We start from the raw sequence: 21872 nt of genomic DNA on the forward strand, positions 1-21872 counted from the left end.
CATACACTTGACAAAATGCAGGCAATAGCTAAGATTGTATTACCCGCACAATATGAAAGAAGCAATTGGGGGCGGGGGGGGGGAACAAACCTCCATCCTCTTTCCCTCCATGCAGGTTTCTTGTAAAGGAAAGATGGCTGATAGCACAGCAAGGAAGAAACTACTTTGTAAACACCCAGCAGAGATTGGTGGCAAGCTATAAAACCACTATTTTATTGTTAACAGAAAAATTCAGTAGGGCAGGGAGCAAAAATAGCTGGACACAGTCATACAAGTAAATTATCAAACAATATGAAACACTTTATTTGAACTTTACAACATATAAATATATGAGACAAATCTGTGCTTTTGGGTTGCTGTCTCCCCCCCCCCACCCAGGCCCAGGGTCCACCTGACATTGCATCAACCCCTTGGAACACTGCTACAGAAGGGTCTCTGGAGTCTCCACAATAAATGCCAGGCCAGTCTTGGAGTATGTACACATCCTGCAGGAATCTCCATGATCCCCATCTGTCATCTGCTCAGGTCCCGGTTTGAATCTCGGCAATTCAGCCGCCTTTCCTCCGCAGATAAGCCAGCAAAGAACGGGTGGAGCAGAGCTTCGCCAAACGTGATCCGCTGGGCAGGGTCAAACGCTAACATTTGCCTCATCAGACTGAACAGCTGCATGTGCTCAGCAGAATCGTGCAGCATGTATGTCTAGGAAAAGGAGTAAGCAGGGGAAGAATTAGACCTGACATGGGAGAGAACCAGAGCGTGGGGTCATGAAGAGTCGGACACGACTAAACAACAACAAATGGGAGAGAACCGGTTTCGGAATTGCCCTGGAGTATTAAAGGAAACCAAGTTCTGTGATTACAATAGTGCTAAGCTTTATTATTTTGGTGTAAGGTCTAAATAATAGGGAGTTTAATAAGTCGCTCTCCCAGGACTTCTACTGTAAAACTAGTAGCGGCAGAGTAACAGGCACCACAGAAGTGTCCCAAGTAGTCCTAAGACTACCCTGTGTAGTCCTGCACCTGCATCATGGCTGGCTGAAGCACACTATGCCAGAGGAGCTCAGCTTTCATTATTAATGCAGTTCCAAGCGCTCCTGGTTATGGAGACATACCTTGGCTCTCCATCTCGGCTAAGAGGAACAGGTGTGCAAAGAAGCACCTGCTAATTGATCAATACACACAATTTAGGAAAGTCAAAGCATTTGGGGTTATTCTCAAAAGTGATTTACAAACAGTAAATCATCAGTCACCACTAGTAGCTCCTTTTAGGGATGGGTTGACTAATTTCTCCATGCAAGCACACATTCACAAAATCTGCCTAGCATTATCAAGCCAGCAGGGTGCTGTGGTAGGATTTGTGAAGAGCTATCCTTCAACCCTCAGAAGACGGCTGCCAAAACTCTTCTTTAGGGTGGGACAACTGCTTACGGACAGTACGGGCTGGCTTGCATGTTTTCTGCTTCACTTATCAATACAAGCAGAATTACACAGGTTATAACTGCATCAAAAAGTGGTAAGGCTTAAGAGTTTTGGGGGAAAGTGAACAAAGCTCTTTCCACAAAATGTGAGACCAGGAGCTCAGTTGACAGAGTCCCCTTGCAGCCACAAAAGTGAAGTGTCGCCCTCACAAAAAGTCCCTACCTGGTATGTGGGAAGGTGTGCAGAAAAAAAGGGATTGGGAGAGGGGAACATAATCCACTCTGCATCCCCACAAGCAGAAAAGATGGAAGCAGATAAAAGAAAGGTCAAGTATATTCAGAAGATGGTGTTTCTAAGGGGCTTGGCTTCCTGTTTCAAAGGCCTTGCTGAGAAGCAAGCAATGCGGATGAACACAGAAGAAAGTAATTTAGCTTTCAGGCGCTTAGTTACAAACAAGTATCTGCATAAACAGCTGCTTAATGCATTCTGACCAGAGCAGATCAAGTAGTTCTTACCTGCAATGGTTTGCAGTTTTCCTGGACATACCTCCCGTCAGAGGTGTTCTCATCCCATACCAGACTTCCCTTGTGAAAATACTTTTGTTTCCTGGGTGAGGAGAGACAGCTCAAATTGAACACATGTACTGGGCTAAGTTAGGCAAAAGAAATGGCATCTTTCCCCCAAGAAGTTGAATAAATCCATAGACTGCCTCTAAAAATGTACAGAGCACTTGAGTTTCACATCTAAACATGTCATCTACAGGCCTTGCTGCCTCATGTAATTTTTTTGAGAGCATAAAACATTAAATTGTTGACAAATCTCACTGACCTGGTTTATTTGCCCAAAGTGCCTCTCTCTAATTTGGGGACCACCTATTTACCAATCAAAACCGAGCATTCCTACCGTGTTTTGCGGATCATATGCTGTGGGATTGGGCCAAGGATCTTCTCCATCATCACAAGATGCTCTCTATTCTCATGAGTCTGTGGAGAGAGAAATATATGCTGAACTTAGCAGGGCAGTTATGGGGCTTCAAGCAGCAATCTTTTCAATCCCTACCTGGAGATGCTGGGGGTGGAACCTGGGACTTTTCACATGCAAATCATGAGCTACATACAGCCCTTCCCTATGTACCTGGCTGGCTGGTGTGGGAGAGGATACTGGACTAGGCGTGCAATCGGTCTGGTTCAGCAGGGCTCAACTTATATACCTCTTGGGAAATGGTCACTCCATAAGGAGTGAAATGTATGGCAGCATTTCCAGGAAACAGAGAGGTGACCAGGCCCACTGTTCTCTCCAACAACCCCAGCCTTGGGGTTTTGAAGTAAGTAGCATGCTAATGCCTAAAATGCCTATTTTGTGATAGTGATTTTTCCAGCACTTTACAAGGAAAAGAACCAGCAAACAGGAGGGGAAAGCATGCAGGTTAATGTCTTCAAGAGCACAACTAGATCTCTAGGTTGCAGAGCAGGAGCCAAACTGCAGAAAAACCTGGCAGGCAGAGCAAAGAACTGTAGCCATTCAAGTAAAACCTCTTGGCTGTTATAAAAAAAACACCATAGGGCCTGCATCCTGGTGGGGTCCTCCCTTTCAGCAAATACTGGACTGTGTGGTGCCATCTCTATCCCTTGGTGTAGCCATGCCAGATTTTAGGAAGATTCAATAATTTTATTCTACTCTCTGCAAAGCTCTTTCCACTGAGCAAAAACTAATAAACAATATTGTACTGAGAAGTACGCAGCAGGTTATTCAGCAAGAAAGCAAACCACTATGCTAAACTGGTCCAAAAGGAGTACAACAATTCCTGTACCTGAAAGAGTGTGAATCCACGGTAGTACTCGAAGAGGATGCAGCCAATGCTCCAGACGTCACACGGCTGTGACCAACCCAGCTCTGCAAAGGAGAATACAGAATGAAGACTGCCGTTCTACTCTGTACCCAAATGCCGCCATTTTGTTCTTCAGTTGCTAAGTAAGGTGTTTCTGCTCAGCAGACAAAGAAAACCTTTCAGTGGATTTGGACTCCTTGGCAGGTTTTGAATAAACATCCACAATTTATTAGTAGAACATATGATAGAACATAAGGTAATTATATGTGCCATTTTATAACATGCAGAAAACAATATGTACAAACAAATCAGAGAAGGGAACTGAGGGAAGTCCATAGAGGGTGGGAGAGGGAGGGGAAAGGGGGGGGAATTGTAATTGGCTATGTTATTGGTAATTTGTATTGTTTAAAAATGCTTTTTCTTCAATAAAATATTTTTTAAAAACAAAATAAAAGGGGACTGAGGGAATCTGCCAAAGGAAAAAACCACCAGGAGAAACTGCAACTGGGATGTCTGCTGAGCTCAGTGAAAGTAGATGGTAGCACATTCCACCTTATGCAATCTCCCCCTTCCTGCCCATTAGCGGAAAAAGGTTGGATGAGTAAGGATGCCATCCTTCAGCTTCATAAAAGAAAGGAGCTGCTGCTCTCCTGTCTTACACAAGGTGGGTAGAGAGTTTGGAAAGAACTGCAAACTGATGGTGGGAATTCACATGCTGATGTCCATGTGCAGGGGAAGAGGGCAATGCGGGTCAGCCTGCATGTTCAGGAGGTGGCAGGCGGTCTGCGCAAGGCTGCAGGGCGCAGCCATACTCATGCATTGTATGCAGACTGTGTAGATATGCTCTGGCTACTATGCCTTCTGCACATCTTGGGGAATGTGCCCCCTACTGTTCAGTGACAGCAAGTGTGACTAAAGGGTGAATGCAATTGTGGTAAAAAAATTTTTTTAAAAAAATACACCCCCAAAAATATATTCTTTGGCCACTTTGTGAGAATGTCAGTGGATTTAAAAAGGACTGAGGAGGAATATGTTCCCTCCACCCATCAAATGCCATCATGGTTATATCAAAATGATCTTAAAGTTACCATTTTTGTTGTTAAGTGCCCTCCCATTTCTGTAGAGCTGATAAAGGACTGCTTTTGTGCAAAATCACTAAGGGGTGATAGTGATGCAAGCCCTTACCCAAGAGGCCATGGGTTAATTTATAGTGATATTGAAGTGGGGATTAGCAACATCTAAACTAGCACTTGCCTCTTAACCCCTTCAAGTTTACTCCCCACTCATCAAGATTATTTAAATGTGATGAAGTCATCACTTGAATGGGTCACACAGAGAGACCTTCATTTGGGGGAATAAGTAGAGACTGAGTTCCTTAATCAGAGGCAGCAGACTAGCTAGAATCTCCAGTTCATCTGCAGGCCACGAAGTGTGTGCAAACTGCTGCAGTGAAGGTACAGATACCCCCTTACAGGGCTAGCTCACCCAAGCAAGCTAAAATGCAACTATTTGCTCTGAAATATGTTGCCCCCTTTTGAACCTTGATGCCCAATTGCTTCACTCCTTTTCATTTCAGGCATACTCCTCCCCACAAGCCCCTCTGACGCGTAGGTTCCTCTTGTTGCTTATGCAAAGCAACCCATTTTGCAAACTGAACACTCGCCCACTGTTTTTTGAACTGCTACACTCGACTCCCAAGAGTCATAGCAGCTAACGCCAACTCACCCAAGATCACTTCTGGTGGGCGATAATGCCGAGTGGCCACAATAGTGGTGTGATGCTCATGATCAAACGTGGCACTCCCAAAGTCCGCTACTCGGATGCACGTGTTTCTGATAGACTTTTCCTCGCAGCTCTGTAATGCAGAAGACACACCCATGGTTACTGAGCTGCCTTTGAAAAGGTGGAGAGTTCCAGGCAGAAGGCCTTATAGCCTTCAGTGGGCCTTTCCTTTCAAAAACGAAGGAACTGTAAGTCTACAGACTTGGTGGTGCACGTTCAAAAAAGCCAATGCTCCGCGTGCCAAGGAACCCAGATTTCAGAAGTTGGAGGGTGTAACCCATCCCATTCTCCAGTTTCTGGGTGATCTGAGATGCTGGATGTGATCCTTGCCATCAGTCCCTCAGCTGCACCCACTTCCCAATACTCTTCCCCTATCTTTCAATCAAAAAGGGCAGGCTATTCCGCAACTTCCATGCTCTTAGGTGCAACCCACCTTTTTCTCGTTGTACAAGGTATCAAATTCTGAGTTTACAAACAGTATGTTTTCAGGTTTGAGGTCAGTGTGAGTTAGCTGGTTGTCATGAAGAACTACAGAAAAATGGGAGAGAGAAAAGAGGCTTTAAGAGGCCTTACATTCCTGCTATACACTTTGGCTCTCAAGCAAAGCCTATATCAACAGGTGTTAAATAGGACTAAATAGAAGTATAGAATCAAAATTCTGCAGACCCGAATGTTCCAGTAATTTATATGGGTATATAAATGATTTAAATAAATGCTCATAAAAAGGTTGTGGGAAGGCAATATAAACTTTGCCTTCAAGTTTATATTGCCTTCCCAACTTCAAGATATTGAAACAGCATTAAGCGAAGTAACTTTCGAACAGGCTTCCCTCCCCCCCATCCCCACTTCCTCTTTTTCTTTTCCCAAGCAAGCAGAGCACATGCCATACTTACACTTCAAGGCATGGCACAGCTGGTAGGCCATGTGTCGGATGTGGGAGAGTGGGTATGGTTGGAAGTTATTCTCCTTCAAGAATTCAAATGTGTTCTTGCCCAGGAGTTCAAAAGCAATGCACATGTGACCATGGAAGTTGAACCAATCCGACATGAGGACACACAAGCTGGGCCAAAGGAGAGAAAAAACACACAGTAGCTGGGATTGTGGCTCTTGAACATAGCTGCCAAGTCTCCCGTTTTTTGCGGGAAACCCCCGTATTTTGCTACCGTTTCCCGCTGTTATCCCGAATTGATTATATCCCATAAATATCCCGTAAAAATATCCCATGTCCCGGCTCCCGGCCGTCTGCGCATGTCTGGACATGCTATTTCTGGTGCCCAGACATGCAGACACGGGCAGCCCAGCACCGGAAGTCACTTCTACGCATGTCTGGACATGCGCAGAAGCGACTTCCGGTGCTGCTCTGCCCATGTCTGGGCACTGAAAATCAGGCGCCGCCGACACTGGAAGCCATTTCTACGCATGTCTGGACATGCGTAGAAGCGACTTCCGGTGCCGTGCCGCCACTGATCCCGGATTTTTCAATCCGGGAGTTGGAGGGTATGCTCTTGAAGTCGTACTGCCCATTCCCTTCCCTCGCTGAGGCTAGACTTGGGGGCCACACAGATGATTGCCTGTCTCATCCTGTTCTAGAATCATTTGGAGTTGTCTTTAAAATTCCATCCTCAGGCCACCCCTCACCCAGCAGGGCCCAACACACAACAGCACAGGCAGCGGCCCCATCAGTGTGAGTGGCAGGCCTGGGGGAAATAGGGGTGCAGGGAGAGTGGGAACACAGGTATCGGGGGATTCTTCCTTCTCTTAGAGGAGGATAAAGATGTACATAACAGATGTATAACAGAGAATGTTAATGTTGGCACCTGCTTGAAAATCCATGAGTCTGAGAGTGGAAGCCCTGTGGAAAGCATCTGGGTAAGGACAGAGAGAGAAACAAAAATGACATTGTTGTGGCAGTATACTACAGACCTATCAGTTGAGCAGAAGATATGGGTGATGGTTTCTTAAAATACATTACAAAATGGTCACATAAGTGAGCAAGAGCAATAGCAATAATGGGGGATTCCAACTATTCTGGCACTCCTTGCAAGTCTAACTCTGCTAAGAATGGAATGTCCAATATATCCTTGCCATGCCCTGCCAACAACAGCATCTTTCAGAAGGCAAAGAAAGGAACAAGGGTATGTATAATTCTGGACTTTATCGTAACCCACAAGGGAGAACTGGCTGGAGTGAAAGCAGCAGGAACCTTGAGGAGAAAATGACCATAGCAACTTGGAATTTGTGATGGCAAAGGATGTAAAAATTGACCGTAGCGGATTTCAAAAATCAAAGAAAGAAATTGGGTGGGAATTCTAAAATTCATGGCTAGAAATTCCAAAGGAGGGAGGAGCTCCAAAAGGCATGGGGCGTTTAAAAAAACTGAAATACTGAAGGTACAACAGCAAACGATTCCAAAGAGAAAGAAAAATAGGAAAAGCCATTGTGGCTGCACAAGGAGCTTTCTCATTATCTGAGATTTTAAAAGGACATGCTTCGCTTGAGAATTGGAAATATAAGCAAAGACGAAAGGGATACAGTAGCATGGTGCCAGAAAGGCTAAAGCCCAGCATTGCCTGAGATCTAAAATGGATGCCAAGAACATTTTTAAACGGGCTTTTTGGCTACATTCAGAGCATTTGCTGCTTGACAGCAGACAGTGAGATGTTAATAGGTGACAGAGTTAAGGTGGAACTACTCAGCTTCTGTTTCGCCTCAGTCTTCTCCTGCAATGCGAATATTAGAACAAATGATACGAGGAGGCTCAGGATAAGTAAGGAGATAAGAGAACATTTAGCTACTTCAAATGAATTCAAGTCTCCAGGGTCACATCCTAAAGGTGCTTGCCAATAATTCTTTTGAGAATTCTGAAGACAGGAAATGGGCAAATGTTGTTGCCATCTTCAAAGAGGTGGCCAGCCTAATGCTGAAACTAGGCAAAATTCCAAAAGCTGGTCTGTGAGTGTCTTTAAAAAATGCACTGATTACAACAAGCCAGCGTGTGATCCATCCTGTTCAAAAAAATTAAAATATGACTTGAAGATGTAGTGGGAATGCTGATAAAATTTGCAATGGCATGAAGCTGGGAGGGTCAGCTATCATCACCAGCAAAGAGAATCAAGATTCAAAAGTATCTTGCTGGAACACTGGGCTGAAACCAGTAAGATGAAATCTGAGGTCAGTCCTCAAGTTTCACTTAACACGTGTTCAGATGAATGCCTGCATGTGGCTACAGTTCCGATATATTCTGCACTGGTCAGGATACACATCTGGAATACTGTCTCCAGTTCCAGGCATATTTTAATGAGAAATTAGAGCCTGTCCAGAGGAGGGCAGTCAGGATGTTGAGGGGGTCTTGAAACCAAGCCCTATGAGAGTGGGGGGGGGGAGCTGTGGCCCTCCGGATAATGTTGAAGTACAACTCTTATCATACCTGACCACTGGCCATGCAGGGGGCGGGAGGCTGATGGGAGTTGGGAGTCCAACAATATGTGGAGGACTGGAGGCTTCCCCAGCCCTGTCCTACGAAGAATGGTGGAAGAAGCTGGGGACGTTTAAGGGGAGACAGGACAGCTATTTTCAAATATATAAAGGGCTGCCACGCAGAAGATGGAGTAAACTTCTCTGTTGCTCCAGGGGAGAAAACTAGAGCTACTGGGCGGAAATTGCAGGGGTTTGGCTGAACATGAGAAGAAACCACTCAAGCAAGCATCCCCAAACTTCGGCCCTCCAGATGTTTTGGATTACAATTCCCATCTTCCCCGACCACTGGTCCTATTAGCTAAGGATCATGGGACTTGTAGGCCAAAACATCTGGAGGGCCGCAGTTTGGGGATGCCTGCACTTAAGAGTGACAGCTCATATGACAGTGGAACAGACTGCCCTGAGAGGTGGAGGGCTCTCCCTTGTGGGAGATACTAATCAGATGCTTGGGTGTGCATGAGCCAGGTGCATCCTATACTAACAGATCTTGCACTGAGCAGGGGTTGGACTAGACAATGACTACGCACGTTCCTTCAAAACTGATTTTTCATCCTATGACTCCCCCCCCCCCCCGCGATGCATAAGCACCAAGCCCTAACCCAGGCATATCTACGTTTCAAAGTAATCAATAGAACTGCACTAACCAGTTCTAGTTGCCAACTATTCCTGACGGGAGAGGGAAGGTGGTGATCCTCTGCTTCCCCTGCAGTGGGCAAAGCTGGTTGCTTTCAAGTTCTACCACACTGAGCAGACTGACCAGAGTTCACCCCGGACCCTTCCTTTAGGAAAGGAGTACCCAATCTCAAATCAATCCCAATGGCAAGACTTACTGTTTATTTTCTTTGTCTTTTTCTTTAATTTTCTTTAGGACGTTAATTTCTAGTCTGGCCGCTTCACGGTATTTGCCAACATTTCGAATAATTTTCAGAGCTACCAGAGACTTGCCTCTACAGAAGGGGGAAATAAACGATAAATTGCAAGAACTCGGGCCAAAAGAAGATGGATTTCAAATAAATCTTCACAAGGTTTTATTGATGTGATGCGGAGTTTAAATGGGAACCAATCCCAATGTTGAAGGCAAATAAAGGTAAATTCCAGTAAAAATCAGGACAAGGCCCTGTTTCGACTATTCTTCGTCAGCAAAGATTCATAGGTCAAAGTGTACCAAATATGTTTGCCTTCAGAAGGGGGAGGCAGGCAGGGGGAAAAAAGGAGTAATGAGACGCAAGGAACAGCAGCAGAGATCTCTGCAACTGAATTCAAGTCTAACTCTTGGTCACACAACAAAATCCTGAAGGGGGAAGAATCAACTCCAACCCCTTCTCTGCAATTGCTCCCCATGGAGCCAAAGGTTAAAGAAAGAAAAAAGAAGTAAAGCGTTCATCATTACATTCTTTAGTAAAGGTCCTAGATATGACTACAGTTTGAAAGAAGGACCCAGGCTTTAACTTTCTCTCCTGCTCATTAGGCATGGGTTGGATCCAGACTAAGTGAGCTGAACTCAGTTCCCACCAAAATCAATGAAACAAGTTAGCCATCAGTCCTACTGATTTCATTGGGCATTCAGTTCAATTAACTCAGTCTGGATCCAATCCAATAGGGTCACATCTGGTACAGCCAGCCTATAGAGCTTAAGTGAGCCAGGGAACATATTTCAAACCAACCCAGGCACACTCTTTCCATGGCAGGGAAGCAGTTGCAGATGGAATGAGAATGGATTATTGTCCAGGTCTTCGTGCCACTTGCAGCCACTGACCTGCCACAAGACAGGTCAAGGAAAAAAACCTTTTTTGCTCAGAACTTTTACATACTGTTTGTGTTATTGTCTTGCTTGTCTAGGGTTTAACTTGGTGATCTGCTGTTTTAATGTTTTAATGTTTTAACATATACTGCTGATCTGCTGTTTTAATGTTGCTCTTTGGTTCTATTTGTTGTTTTAATCAGGATAATCATTAGGCAGGAATTAAAAGCAGTGCAGAAACAGTGCACAAGGGGAGTGGGAACCAACCCAGATATTCTCTACCCCCACCAGGTGATAATTCAACTAAGTTTTATTCACAGTAGAGCCACTCAAATTTATGAACCTAATTTTGTCATGTTCATTAATTTAAATAAGTTCACTATCCACAATTCTTATCTGGAAAGGCTCATTAACTACCATCTACCCCAGACCTACTTCTCTCATGTTCTGGAGCTCAGGACAATGCTCTTTCAGCCTCAAACCAAACCCATAAATCCCAGTACAATATTCCTTGACACAAGAGCACCAGGTACTGGATAGCTTACCTGGCATGGTCCACACACTCCACAACTTTGCCAAATGTGCCTTCGCCCAGGCTCCCCACAATTTCATCTAGGAGAGAAAACAAAAGGAGATGTGAGCCCTGGAGACTTAATGAGTGTGTGAGGTCCTGCAATTTCACAGCATTCAAGTCTCAAGAAAGGCTCTCACTGCTACACTCTTTAACACACAATTGTCTACTTCCTGTTTCAAGTATTTACTGTTCAGTCCATTTATAAGCAATAAACACTAGAAACCCCTCCCGTACACTGAGAGCGATCTCGTCTAACATGGGGATAGAAAGTAGAGAGGTAAAGTTTTACGAAAGGTGGCTGTACATCGCTCATGGAGCCAATCGCCGATCCTGCACACCAGGTGACCTTCTTTGTCATCTTCCACGCTCCTGCTGCGCTTATTGCTCTGTTGGCTTCTCTGCACACACCGCCCCCCGAAACGCCATCCGACCAATCGCACACAGCAGGCAGTTCCGATTGGCAGATTGAGTTGTCATTCAGAGGCGGAGAAACGACGATGCGTCGGTGGTTGGATTTTCCAGATCCCAGCATTTCATAAGGCACACAGCATATATAACGATAGGGATATTGCAAGGGGACACGTCAAGACAAAAAACCGACTTCAAAACAAAAGTTTAAAAAACAGCTACAGGTATGTAAAGAAACTCTGATTAGCTATGGAAGGCAGGCAGGCAGGCAGGCAGGCGCAGGAGCCTCGCAGCAGCAGCAGAACCACGCGGTCCTCGTGTGGGGAGCAGCGGCTGGGATGCTCCAGCCCCTGGGCACCCTCCTCCCACAGAGAATTACCATCCCTTCTTAACCACCAGGGAAAGACACAGCAAGCAGCACAGAGAGGAGGACTCAAGGACAGTAGCTTCTCCACCAGCATCTGGGACGGTGGGCAGCCCAAAGGCAGTTGGGTCAGCAGAAGTCTAAGCAGCTCCCTTCCCCACCCCAGGCCGCCTCCCATGAAGCCTCTCTCCCTGCCTGCCAGTTTCTGTAAAGCCCCTCTGATTCCAGCATGATCGGATTTGGGTGTCGCTGCCTGAAAGAAACCACTTCAGATCTGACCCTTCTATGCGCTTGCAAGTCTGACCTGTGCCAGATTGGTTTGCTTTCACTTCTGAGCTGAAATCAAGCCTAGAAGAACTCTAGAAGCAGTGGCTGTGTCCTGATTCAGAATCAAGTATATCTTGTGCTGCTGACAAGCATTGTGTGAAGCATCAAAATCCAACTAGACCCGCCTCCCCCCGCCCCCCATCAGGAAAACATCTTGCTTTCTCAAAGAGAAGGAGGGGATGCAAAATCAACCTGGAATTGCTACACACTTCTACTGAAGTGGGGAAGGTGGGGAGAACAGCCAAGTAACCTGAAGGGTTCCACTACCGTGAAGAATTGTTTCAATCCCTGATCCCCCCCCACTCCACTTATAACCTTTCAAAATACAATGAATTGCAGTCTCTCTAGGCTGAGTTGCAAAAATAGGTTACAGACTCCAGGCCTGCACTTCCTTTCACCTCCCATTCCCTTCCGCTGTAGAACCAACCACATACAAATCCTAAGAGAGACTGTCTGAAATGGAGAGAAGTTGAGAAAAGATCCTTAAAGAAGGTGTACAATATTGAAACAGTTTAAGCCACACCAACCAAAATCCATACCCTTAGCACTGTACAAACGTAGCTTTGGGATAAATTCCAAGAACAGGAATGAGGGGGAAAGAGTGGGGTTAAATGAGATTAACCTCAGCTTTACAACATAAGCAAGCTTAACTGAAAAACAGAGGAATAGAAGAGATTGTAGTGCGTTCCAGACCAACAAACAGAACTCGTATCACATCAATGTGCATAAAACTGCACATTGATTAGAGCACTGACAGGTCTGTGACTCAATGAAGCAAAACTGGGTGTGTGATTCAAGACTCATTCCTCTCGGGTATCTTTCCACTTTTTTATTTGTGGTTGGGGTGAGTGAATGGGCAAGGTCTGTGAGCTGCTTGGGAATTCTAACAAAAAATTATATTAACAAAGGAAGATGATATGCATATGTGCTGAAATTTTAAAAAATAAAACCCCAAACCCCAAACCACCCCCCAACCTGAAGCCAGTACAATCTGCCATCCAACAAGTCAGATGCAGTCCACCAGCCATATATGGAGACCTGCCTGGCACTCTACATGTCCCCTCTCTTGGGGGTGCATTCAGCCTCTCTTGGGCTGCCATATACAGTTTGTGGGCTGCAGCGGCACAAGTTGTGCAGACTCGCTAGCGTGTGAGGAAGGCACCATCTTATACCCGAACTGTTCACCCATGAAGGGTGTTAGAGAAGAGAGGGAGGCCTGCAAGCTTAAAAGTCCTGAGAAATTAGTCTGACACAGCTTGACCTGGGCCCTAGGAAGGAGAGGGTGCTGGCAGAAATGCCCTGCTGCAGCTGCAAAGGCAAGACTGCTTTGTGCCCCTGAACACAACCGCTAAGCAACACAGGATGTGAAAGTTGAGAGCAGAGGGTCATGTGTGCAAAACAAAGGGTGTGGCACAGCCATTCTGAGCCATGTGCACAAACGACCTCCCTCATCCCCACATTGTCACTGGTGCCATGTTTGGCTTCTCTCCCTCCCAATGCATCCTGAGAAACACACACGAGTCTCAGACGCTAAAATTATTCACTGCTGCATCGTCAAGACTAAGAACAGCTAATATAACCAGTTATCACACAAGCAGAAGAAAAAGTTATCTCTGCATTGAGGAGAAAGACAGGGGATTAGAAGTACTCACCCAGTATGATTCAAAGCTGGAAAAAAGCTACGAGTTAGTTAGGCCCTGACCAATCCTGATCTCATTTGGATGATACTCACCGATGAGGTACTGCTACAAGACCTGGTCCTGCGTTTCCGGCAGTGATGCTGGTGCTTCCTTGTCCGGTGGCGCTCTCTGTCTCGAGATCTCCGGTGGTGCCGTGAATGGCGTGCAGCGTAATAGTCTTCTCCGAAAGATGAGCTTCGCTCTTCAAACCTGTAGACATCGCTGTCATCCCTGTCTCTGTATCTTCTCTGGTAGGGCATTCTGTCATGGCTGTGTGGCAAGTAAAAACCTGTGATTAGGAAATGGGAAAGGTGCCCTGGGGTTGGAGTGGGGTGGACAGGAACCTGTACAGCAACCCCAGTGCAGTGCTGTGTGTAACCTGCACTAGACACTGCTTCCTGTCATTTCACTGCAGGGCACAAAGAGAGTTTTGTGGTAGCTGTAGCTGTAAATACACAGGACTAGAAGGGATCTGGACATCTACAATTCCAATTTAGGACCATTTAGAACAATTCCAATTTAGAAGGACCATTTAGTACCAAAGCGAGCATTCACCATGCGGGTATGACTGCTTGTTCCAAGATAATCCCTTGCTCACCTTCTAGATCGTGATCTCCTTGACAGATCCCGGCGAACTGGGTATCGTGTTCTTCCATCATGTTGCTCCCTGCTGCAAGACCGCCTCCTCTTCCACCTGTGGCTCATGTAGGGCTCCTGCTCTGGGGAGCGGTAGCGTTTACAGTGATGCATCTAGACATACAAGGAAGGCACCTGTATGAACACCAGAACAACCTCTCCAGCAAAACAAGCTCATCCTGGCAATTTTCAGCAATCCTGGCCCACAAGATTTCACCACCTGTTACAAGCCTCTCAAATCTTGCTGTATCTTTAACATTGTGTTTTAAAAATACCTATGAGAGAACCAGGCCGGTGTGCTATGAAACACAGGAACGGTCATTTCAGTGGCACTAAAAGGGCCTTTGTGACATAATCAACAGCTTCACCAAGAGCTAGCTAGTTAAAGGAATACTACCTATTTACCCCCAACCCATTTAGAAAAGTCATAAACAAAGTATACATGGAAAAGGTCAGTAAGAGAGGCATACTTTCAATCTGATTGCTGTAAGATGAGCAGTGCAAAGGGGCTGCCACTCTGGAATTCATTTCTCACCAGCAATCCTATTTTAGAAGTTATGCTTATGCAAAGAGCTTTTAGGACTGCAGGTTAGATCAGTTTCATTACTGCCTCGACCAGCTTCTGAGAGCATTTCTTACGAACCCTGCAATTACAGACTGATATTGCCAAGCATCATGAAATAAAATTAACTGGATTTAAAGTATTTTTATCCCAGCTATTTTCTCATTATTATTTACAGCATATTGACAGATTGAACAAACGTATACCCCACCTTTCCCAACAGTTCAAGAGGTACAAAACAATTGTTCGTTTACAGCCCTGCAGTCCATGCACATTTCTCAACATGGGAGGTCACACCATGATGGTATACATTGCTAGAGATGGGAAAGCCTGGAAAAATTGGGGGGGGGGACAGTTTGATATAGTTTGAATATTCCACACTTCCCCCCCCCATTTTTCTGTTCCCCCCCACAGGCCTTCCCACCTCTACATTTGACATCTGTACATTATTGAGTTTCAAATTCTTCCTAACCAGCAATTTCGTGTTTTGCTAAACAAGACGAAATGCAAGTGTAAATTGTAGTACTCTGTAGATAGATTCTACTTATTAAAGAGTGTGAAACAAGCTGTCTCTTTTAAACACCGTACTTGTTTCACTTTCCATGCTATCTAGCATTATGTCATCTCTACGAAGTTACCAGAAAATAAATGCTTGAGCAAATACTAAATAGATGCCTGAATTGGAACACATGGCAAAAGAAATCCATTTCCCGCTCAACAAGGATATGCTGGTCACAAAGGGCAGTTCTTTAGTTATCAATACAATTTAGAAATCTAATGTCTGCCCAAGTACATACATTTAGAGTTCCTACGTATGTGCATTAGCAGCCCAAGAGAACAGAGTGTTGGCTATAGAATTTGATAAAATTTGGAATGTTTCCATGGGCAACTTCACTTAATGCGTTGAGCCTTCCCATCAAATTGTGTACTTTCCCTCTACTGGCTATTTTTGTTTAATAAAGGTAAACCTTTAATAATGAGTGGAAACCCAATCTGCTTTAACTTAAATGCTTGCCATGGCTATTTTGTAGATGTTTATACATTCAAAAACTAAAATGTTTCTCAGTAAGATTATTTATTTAAAAAAATTATATACTGCTAATTCACAAAACATATCAAAGCAGTTTACAACATTAAACGACAAAAGCAGGGACCCCCAAACTGCGGCCCTCCAGATTTTTTGGCCTACAACTCCCATGATCCCTAGCTAACAGGACCAGTGGTCAGGGATGATGGGAATTGTAGTGCAAAACATCTGGAGGGCCAAAGTTTGGGGATGCCTGGACAAAAGCCATACAATAAAAGCACAAAAAATAAAAACAAGTTAAAAGCAAAAAAGGTTAAAAGCAAGTATCAACAAACGATTGTGGGAGAAATACCCTTAATTGCCTGCATAACCCTGGCAGAATAAACAAATTTTCAGCAGGCATTTAAAAGTTGGCACAGAAGACACCCAAAAATTCTCTATTGGCAGGATGTTCCACAGGATGGGGCCGGTGGCACTAAAGGCTTGGTTTTTCACGGTTGTCAAACAACTTTGCCAACTTGGAGAAAGATGCTCCTGCAAACTGAGCTGGGCTATAATCAGACCTGAGGTACCCTGGACCTAAGCTATTCAGGGCTTTGTAAATTAATACAAGAACCTTGAACCTGGCTCAGTAGTAAATTGTCAGCTAGTGCAGCTGTTTAAACAATTGTGTCACATGTTCTCGGCCAGAGGCTCCCCATCAGGAGTCAGGCCACAGCATTCTGCTGAATTCAGCCTCAAGATTAAGAAAATTGATACCAGGGGTGTTTAAGAAAAGACAGCTTGCTGTGCTTTTCAGCGATCTAGAATATTTCTTTTGTGATCTTTTACTTTTACTGCTATCACCCACGATTTAAGCTTTTAATTAAATATTAGCTTCCTAGGGCTGGAAAAAACAATTTCCTATTGAAGTACTGGGGCCAAACAGACCCTAATTAAGGGTGGTGGATTCTATAAGCTACCTTGAGTGCAGTTTCTGCCGGAAGACATGATATACCGGTAAATTATTTTAAACAAATAAATAAAGGCAGCAGTAAAAAACCAGCCAAACTTAAAAGCTAATGTTTATGGCACAAGCCTTCATGAAATCAAATGAAAGCAGACTCTAGTACTGTACCAGTGTTCAAAATTAACCAGTCCATTTTTTGTGACTCAGAAGCACCACCTAGAGACCAGGTTGAGATTTTCAGTCCCCTGGTTTGCTACTGGTACGTACATATCTCCTCACTGCAGGAGAGCCAAGGGCAGTTTCTGACAGAAAGGCTTTTGATGTGCTGAGAAGAGGAAACCTTTCCATTGTTGTACAATTTCCATAAGTAAGCAAACTGGAAAGAAGCTCTTTCACACAGTTGCAGGAGGGGAGATCTGGCTTATTTTAACCCCCCCCCCCAATAGGTAATGGACTGCTTCTCTCTTGGGGGAGGCAGGAAGCAGGAGGGCTGGCTGATTATTTAAGGGGTTTGATTGGTGATCTTGCTTCTAAAAAAATAAAATGGCTCTAGCAGTAAAGCAGTGCTTCCTTTCTTGCTTTGCCTTCCATTTCTTCTCATAGTAATATTTTTGCTGGCTTGCCCCCTTTATTTAGATTCTGCTGCATTTTTCCCCCTAGGAATGCAGGTTGAGCATGAGGATGGGGAGAGCACACTGGAAATTTGAAAAAAGGAGCATTTTTGCAGGAGGGGTCCCTTCCTGTGTACCTGCCCATTCTTAAGTTTGACTGTGCATATCTGTTGGCATGTTTAGTATGAAGGGAGGAGTGTAAGTTCAATAAATATTTTTCTATCTTGAAATATACAATAAAACCATTCTGGTCTAGTTCCTGGTTTCTTTCTAGCCTTTCCTTTCTTCACTAGCTGCCTCAAGCATTTCTGTTTCCCATGTTTTCATGTGCAGGAATAAACTTTTATTTGGGTGAGATGGGTTCAAATTTGAAGCATTTGAAGTTCACAAATTAAAACTTATCTCCTACATGCATTTCTAAAGTGACTAGCGATATCTGCAATGGCAATAACACTGTTCTCTACATAGCTCAGAAGTGATCATTTTCCATTCCATTTACAGAAGTGCTATGTGAAACCCAAGTATATGTATCCCTTCATACCAAAGTATGCATGTGCTTGAATTTCACAGAACACCTCAGTGGATGGAGTGCCCCAACAACAGACAGCTCTGTGAGCCGACTCTCTTTTTTTATCTTTTAAAGGAAAACGGCCTTGCCAGGTAAGATTGACATATCAACATTCTATCAGCTGCAGCAGCCCCCAGAAAATTCATCAGGAGGGCATGAAGATGAGGATGGCCATTCACTGCTCGTCTCCTGCATCTAGTCATCAGGTAGGCTGTATCTAAACACACAGGCTGATTTTTAGCCAGCACAAGCAACAGTCAACCTCTCTCCCATGAACTTGTCTTTTAAATGACACCAGAGCTGGTGGCAATGATTCACAAGAAGAAGAAAAAACAGCACTACATCCACTTCCATTTGTTCCCCAAACTCTACCATCAACTTCATTAGATACCGACAATTTCTAGCACTTAGAAATGATTTCTCCCTCTTATCTATATGTACTTTATAAAAGATTTTTAAAATTATAAACTATTTTCCTGGTTGCTGTTGACTAAAAAGTTACTGACTGTAGTTCACATTAATATACTGGCCTTGATGAACTGACCCCCCTCCCTCTACTCTCTTTCTCTTGCACGGCCAGTCTTTCTAGTTTTAAGTCTAATGGGAAGAATGGCCTGCTTCATTCTCATCCTCTCTCTTAATTGATGTGAGTCACCACAGAAGGTTGTCTGAAGTGGGATAAAAATCTAGCAAAATAGAATTCAAAAACACCCCAAAAATTGCATTTGTTTATCAAAGGGCAATGGATATGCCCTACCACCAATGACCCTGAGGACCACAACTCCCAGACTATTTAATCACCACACTTTTAAAGGACTGTAATTAAAGGGTTGTATTTTTTAAAAAAAATTCCACTCCTTGTTTTTGGGCAGGTGTATTAAAACTTAAGATTTTTTTGTGCTAAGCTGGTGCTCAAATTAAGGGCTGGGGGAGGGCTCCAGTGACAGCTAGACTATGGCAGAACCCTCTTCTCCTTTCGCTGCTCCCACAATTTTGATTACTGGGTTCATACTAAAAGCCCGTCAGATTTAATACACCCCATCCCAAAGTGAGAAGTAGATCAAGTTTCTGAGAGGCAGGTAGGAGCAGGGTAAGGCATCTGGCTGTCCTCCAGATATTCCTGGTCTACAACGCCCATCACAGTCATCCTCCTCCTCCTCCACTGGCCATGCTAGTTAAGGAATGAAGGGTGACAGGAATAAGCCCTGGAGTAAGGAGAGGAAGGCTGTAACAGGCAGTGACAGAGCATCTGCTTTGCGTGTACAAGGCCCCAAGTTCAAACCCCAGGTGGGGCTGGGGGAGTTCCTTGCCTGAAACCCTGGAGAGCTGCTGATGCCAGTCGGTGCAGACAATACTGAGCCAAATGGACCCAACAGTCTGACTTGGAATAAAGCAGCTTCCTGCACTCTCGTTTAATAATAATAATAATAATAATAATAATTTTTATTTATAGCCCGCCCTCCCCAGCCAAGACCTGGCTCAGGGCGGCTAACACCAAATATAGAACAGTTAATTAAAATACAGCTTAAAAACAAGATTAAATACAACATTAAAATTAATTAAGCCTTTAAATTAAAATTAAAATCAGAAAAAGGAAAAAGGGAGGGGGATCAAGTTGATTCCAGGCCAAAAGCCAGGCGGAACAACTCTGTCTTACGGGCCCTGTGGAAAGAAATCAAATCCCACAGGCCCTGGTCTCATGAGACAGAGCATTCCACCAAGCCGGAGCCAATGTTGAAAAGACCCTGCCTCTGGTTAAGGCTAATCTGACTTCCTTGGGGTCTGGGATCTCTAAGGTTTTTCTAAGGTATCTCTAAGGTATTTATGGACAGTAAGGTCCTCCGTGGGGCATACCGGGAGAGGTGGTCCCATAGGTATAAGGGTCCTAGGCTATGAAGGGCTTTAAAGGTCAAAACCAGCACCTTAAATCTGACCCTGTACTCCACCGGGAGTCAGTGCAGCTGGAAAAGCACTGGATGAATATGCTCCCATGGCAGGGACCCCGTGAGGAGCCTTGCTGCAGCATTCTGCACTGGCTGGAGTTTCTGGGACAGCTTCAAGGGCAGCCCCGAGTAGAGCAAATTACAGCAATCAAGCCTGGAGGTGACCGTCGCATGGATCACTTAAATCATCTTTGAGGACTGGAGCCGTATTTATAAAGGAAGGGCAGCAAAAGCAGCTGCTCCTGTTCCTACTTGGGAAGGGCCGCAGCTCAGCAGCCGAGCATCCGCTTCGCATGCAGAAGGTCCCGGGTTCGATCCCCGGCAGTATCTCCAGGTAGGGTTGGCAATCTCCCTACAGCCGCCACTCATGTCAGTCAGTGCAGGGCCACGGGGCCGGAATCTTGCTTCCAGGGAACCCGTGGCAAGGCAGAGGCCTGGACTTCCTGCGTTCCAGCCGCTTCGCGAAGCCGCAGAGCCACGCCCAAGTCCCGCGAGACTTCCACCTGGCACCGCGAGACCGCGCGGCCTAGAGCCAGACCGTAGCTGCTTGCCCACCACCCGGGGGGGGGGGGTCGGGACGAGGGGAGAATGATGGCGAGCCCCGATGGGCGTGGCTTACTCGAAGCCCCTCCCCCTCCCGCACAGACCGCAAAGGCTCAGCCCGACCCGACAAGGCCCAACGCAGCGGGGCCTGAGGCCTTCCTCTCCAGCCGCTTCTGGGGCTCCTTTCACCATCACCACCCGACCCTCAGTCCCTCACCGCTGTCCTGAGGCTCCTCCGACTCTCCTGGTCCCGCTCGTTCTCCCCTTAGCAGCGGCGGCGGCGGCTGCAGCGACAGAGCGGCGGCGGCGACGACGCAAACGGCACCATGCGCATGCGCATTCTGCTGTCCTATGCGCCGAAGGGAGCCGCCGCCGTGCGGGCTAGAGCGGCCGACGCTTCTTTTTCCTCCTTGACGCGACGAGTCTGAGGAGCGTGGGTCGCTCTATCCGCGCGACTTTATGGTGGAGGAGGATGAATGCGGCAAAGAGAGAGAATGACCGCAATTATGTGGCGGCGGCTATAGGCAGTCCAAGGGGATGCGAGCTAAAGAGGTTACTGCGGCGACTTCCGGTTCGCGATTATGCATTAAAACCAGCATTTAAAAATACCCTAACAGACAATTCTGTTTAAAAAGACAAACAAACTTACATTAAAACCACAGTTCCCCAAGCTGCCTGTGTCGTGTGCCTTTTACCTGGCTGCCCCACCTCCCACCCCATAGCGCCCCTGACCCAGAGCAGGAGGGACCAGTTGGTCCAAGACCATCCCTATAGAAGTGCGGCGGGGGGGTGGGAACCAAAGCAAGCGGACAACTTATTGCAGGCTTCCTCAACCTCGGCCCTCCAGATGTTTTGAGACTACAATTCCCATCACCCCTGACCACTGGTCCTGCTAGCTAGGGGTCATGGGAGCTGTAGGCCAAAAACATCTGGAGGGCCGAGTTTGAGGAAGCCTGACATTGCTGCCCCAAATTGGACTCTAGCACTTTCAGAAAAACTGACCAATGAAGGGAGTCAAAGCTATAGCTGGAAAGTGATTCCATAGAGACACAGCATCCCTTCATGTGCAACGGAACATCAACTACAGTGGCATCCACAGAGCTCGCTTGTGTCACTTTGGAACGACATTTCCCCATAAGACTGCAATTATTGTTGTTGCTGTTGTTATTTTATTTATACCTCAGCCACTCTTGGCGGCTTACAGCATATCTGTACTCGGGGTGGGGGGTGAGTGGGGACGGAAATATTTGCTAAGCGACGTATTATGGTTTCATGTTCTTTTGAAAATATTTTTTTTCAGTTACAAAAACAAACAATCCAATGTCATTCGTCTCCAGGCTTGTAAATACATTGGGTTAGCAGACCTCTGACCATCCCAGTCACCCTCCAGTGTTGAAATTCCAGTGCACAAGAGTATGTTATTTATTTTATTTTA

At 45.5% G+C, this 21872-nt stretch overlaps 1 protein-coding gene across 6 annotated transcripts; it reads right to left on the reverse strand.

Annotated features, from left to right (window-relative positions):
- Positions 1-181: 181 nt before the first annotated feature.
- CLK3 (CDC like kinase 3) lies at positions 182-20780 on the reverse strand. Of its 6 annotated transcripts, none has more exons than XM_035112409.3 (14): positions 20655-20780; positions 14197-14348; positions 13652-13868; positions 11125-11218; positions 10792-10858; positions 9336-9452; positions 6846-6893; positions 5922-6088; positions 5462-5556; positions 4972-5101; positions 3229-3311; positions 2322-2401; positions 1934-2024; positions 182-699 (listed from the first exon to the last, which is right to left on the reverse strand). In XM_035112409.3, exons 2-14 carry the CDS (start codon positions 14346-14348, stop codon positions 514-516), a joined length of 1527 nt encoding a protein of 508 aa, XP_034968300.1. In that variant the 5' UTR covers positions 20655-20780; the 3' UTR covers positions 182-513. The 6 variants fall into 6 exon arrangements, with proteins under 6 accessions (XP_034968300.1, XP_060134997.1, XP_088513963.1 ...); XM_060279014.2 differs by lacking the exon at positions 20655-20780 and adding an exon at positions 20147-20394; XM_088657837.1 differs by lacking the exon at positions 11125-11218.
- Between the last annotated feature and the right edge of the window lie 1092 nt (positions 20781-21872).

This window comes from Zootoca vivipara, chromosome Z1 (genome assembly GCF_965207765.1).
Source record: "Zootoca vivipara chromosome Z1, rZooViv2.hap1.1, whole genome shotgun sequence".
Taxonomy (NCBI): domain Eukaryota; kingdom Metazoa; phylum Chordata; class Lepidosauria; order Squamata; family Lacertidae; genus Zootoca; species Zootoca vivipara.

Excerpts from the sequence above, each read along its gene's own strand:
- CLK3 (XM_060279014.2), bottom strand. The coding sequence starts at position 20,263 with ATGAGTGGCGGCTGTAGGGAGATTGCCAACCCTACCTGGAGATACTGC. Across the intron at positions 9,453-10,791 it reads GAGTGTGTGGACCATGCCAG|AGGCAAGTCTCTGGTAGCTC; the intron begins GTAAGCTATCCA and ends CCCCTTCTGTAG. Across the intron at positions 6,089-6,845 it reads ACTCATGGATTTTCAAGCAG|CTTGTGTGTCCTCATGTCGG; the intron begins GTGCCAACATTA and ends CCTTTGGCCCAG.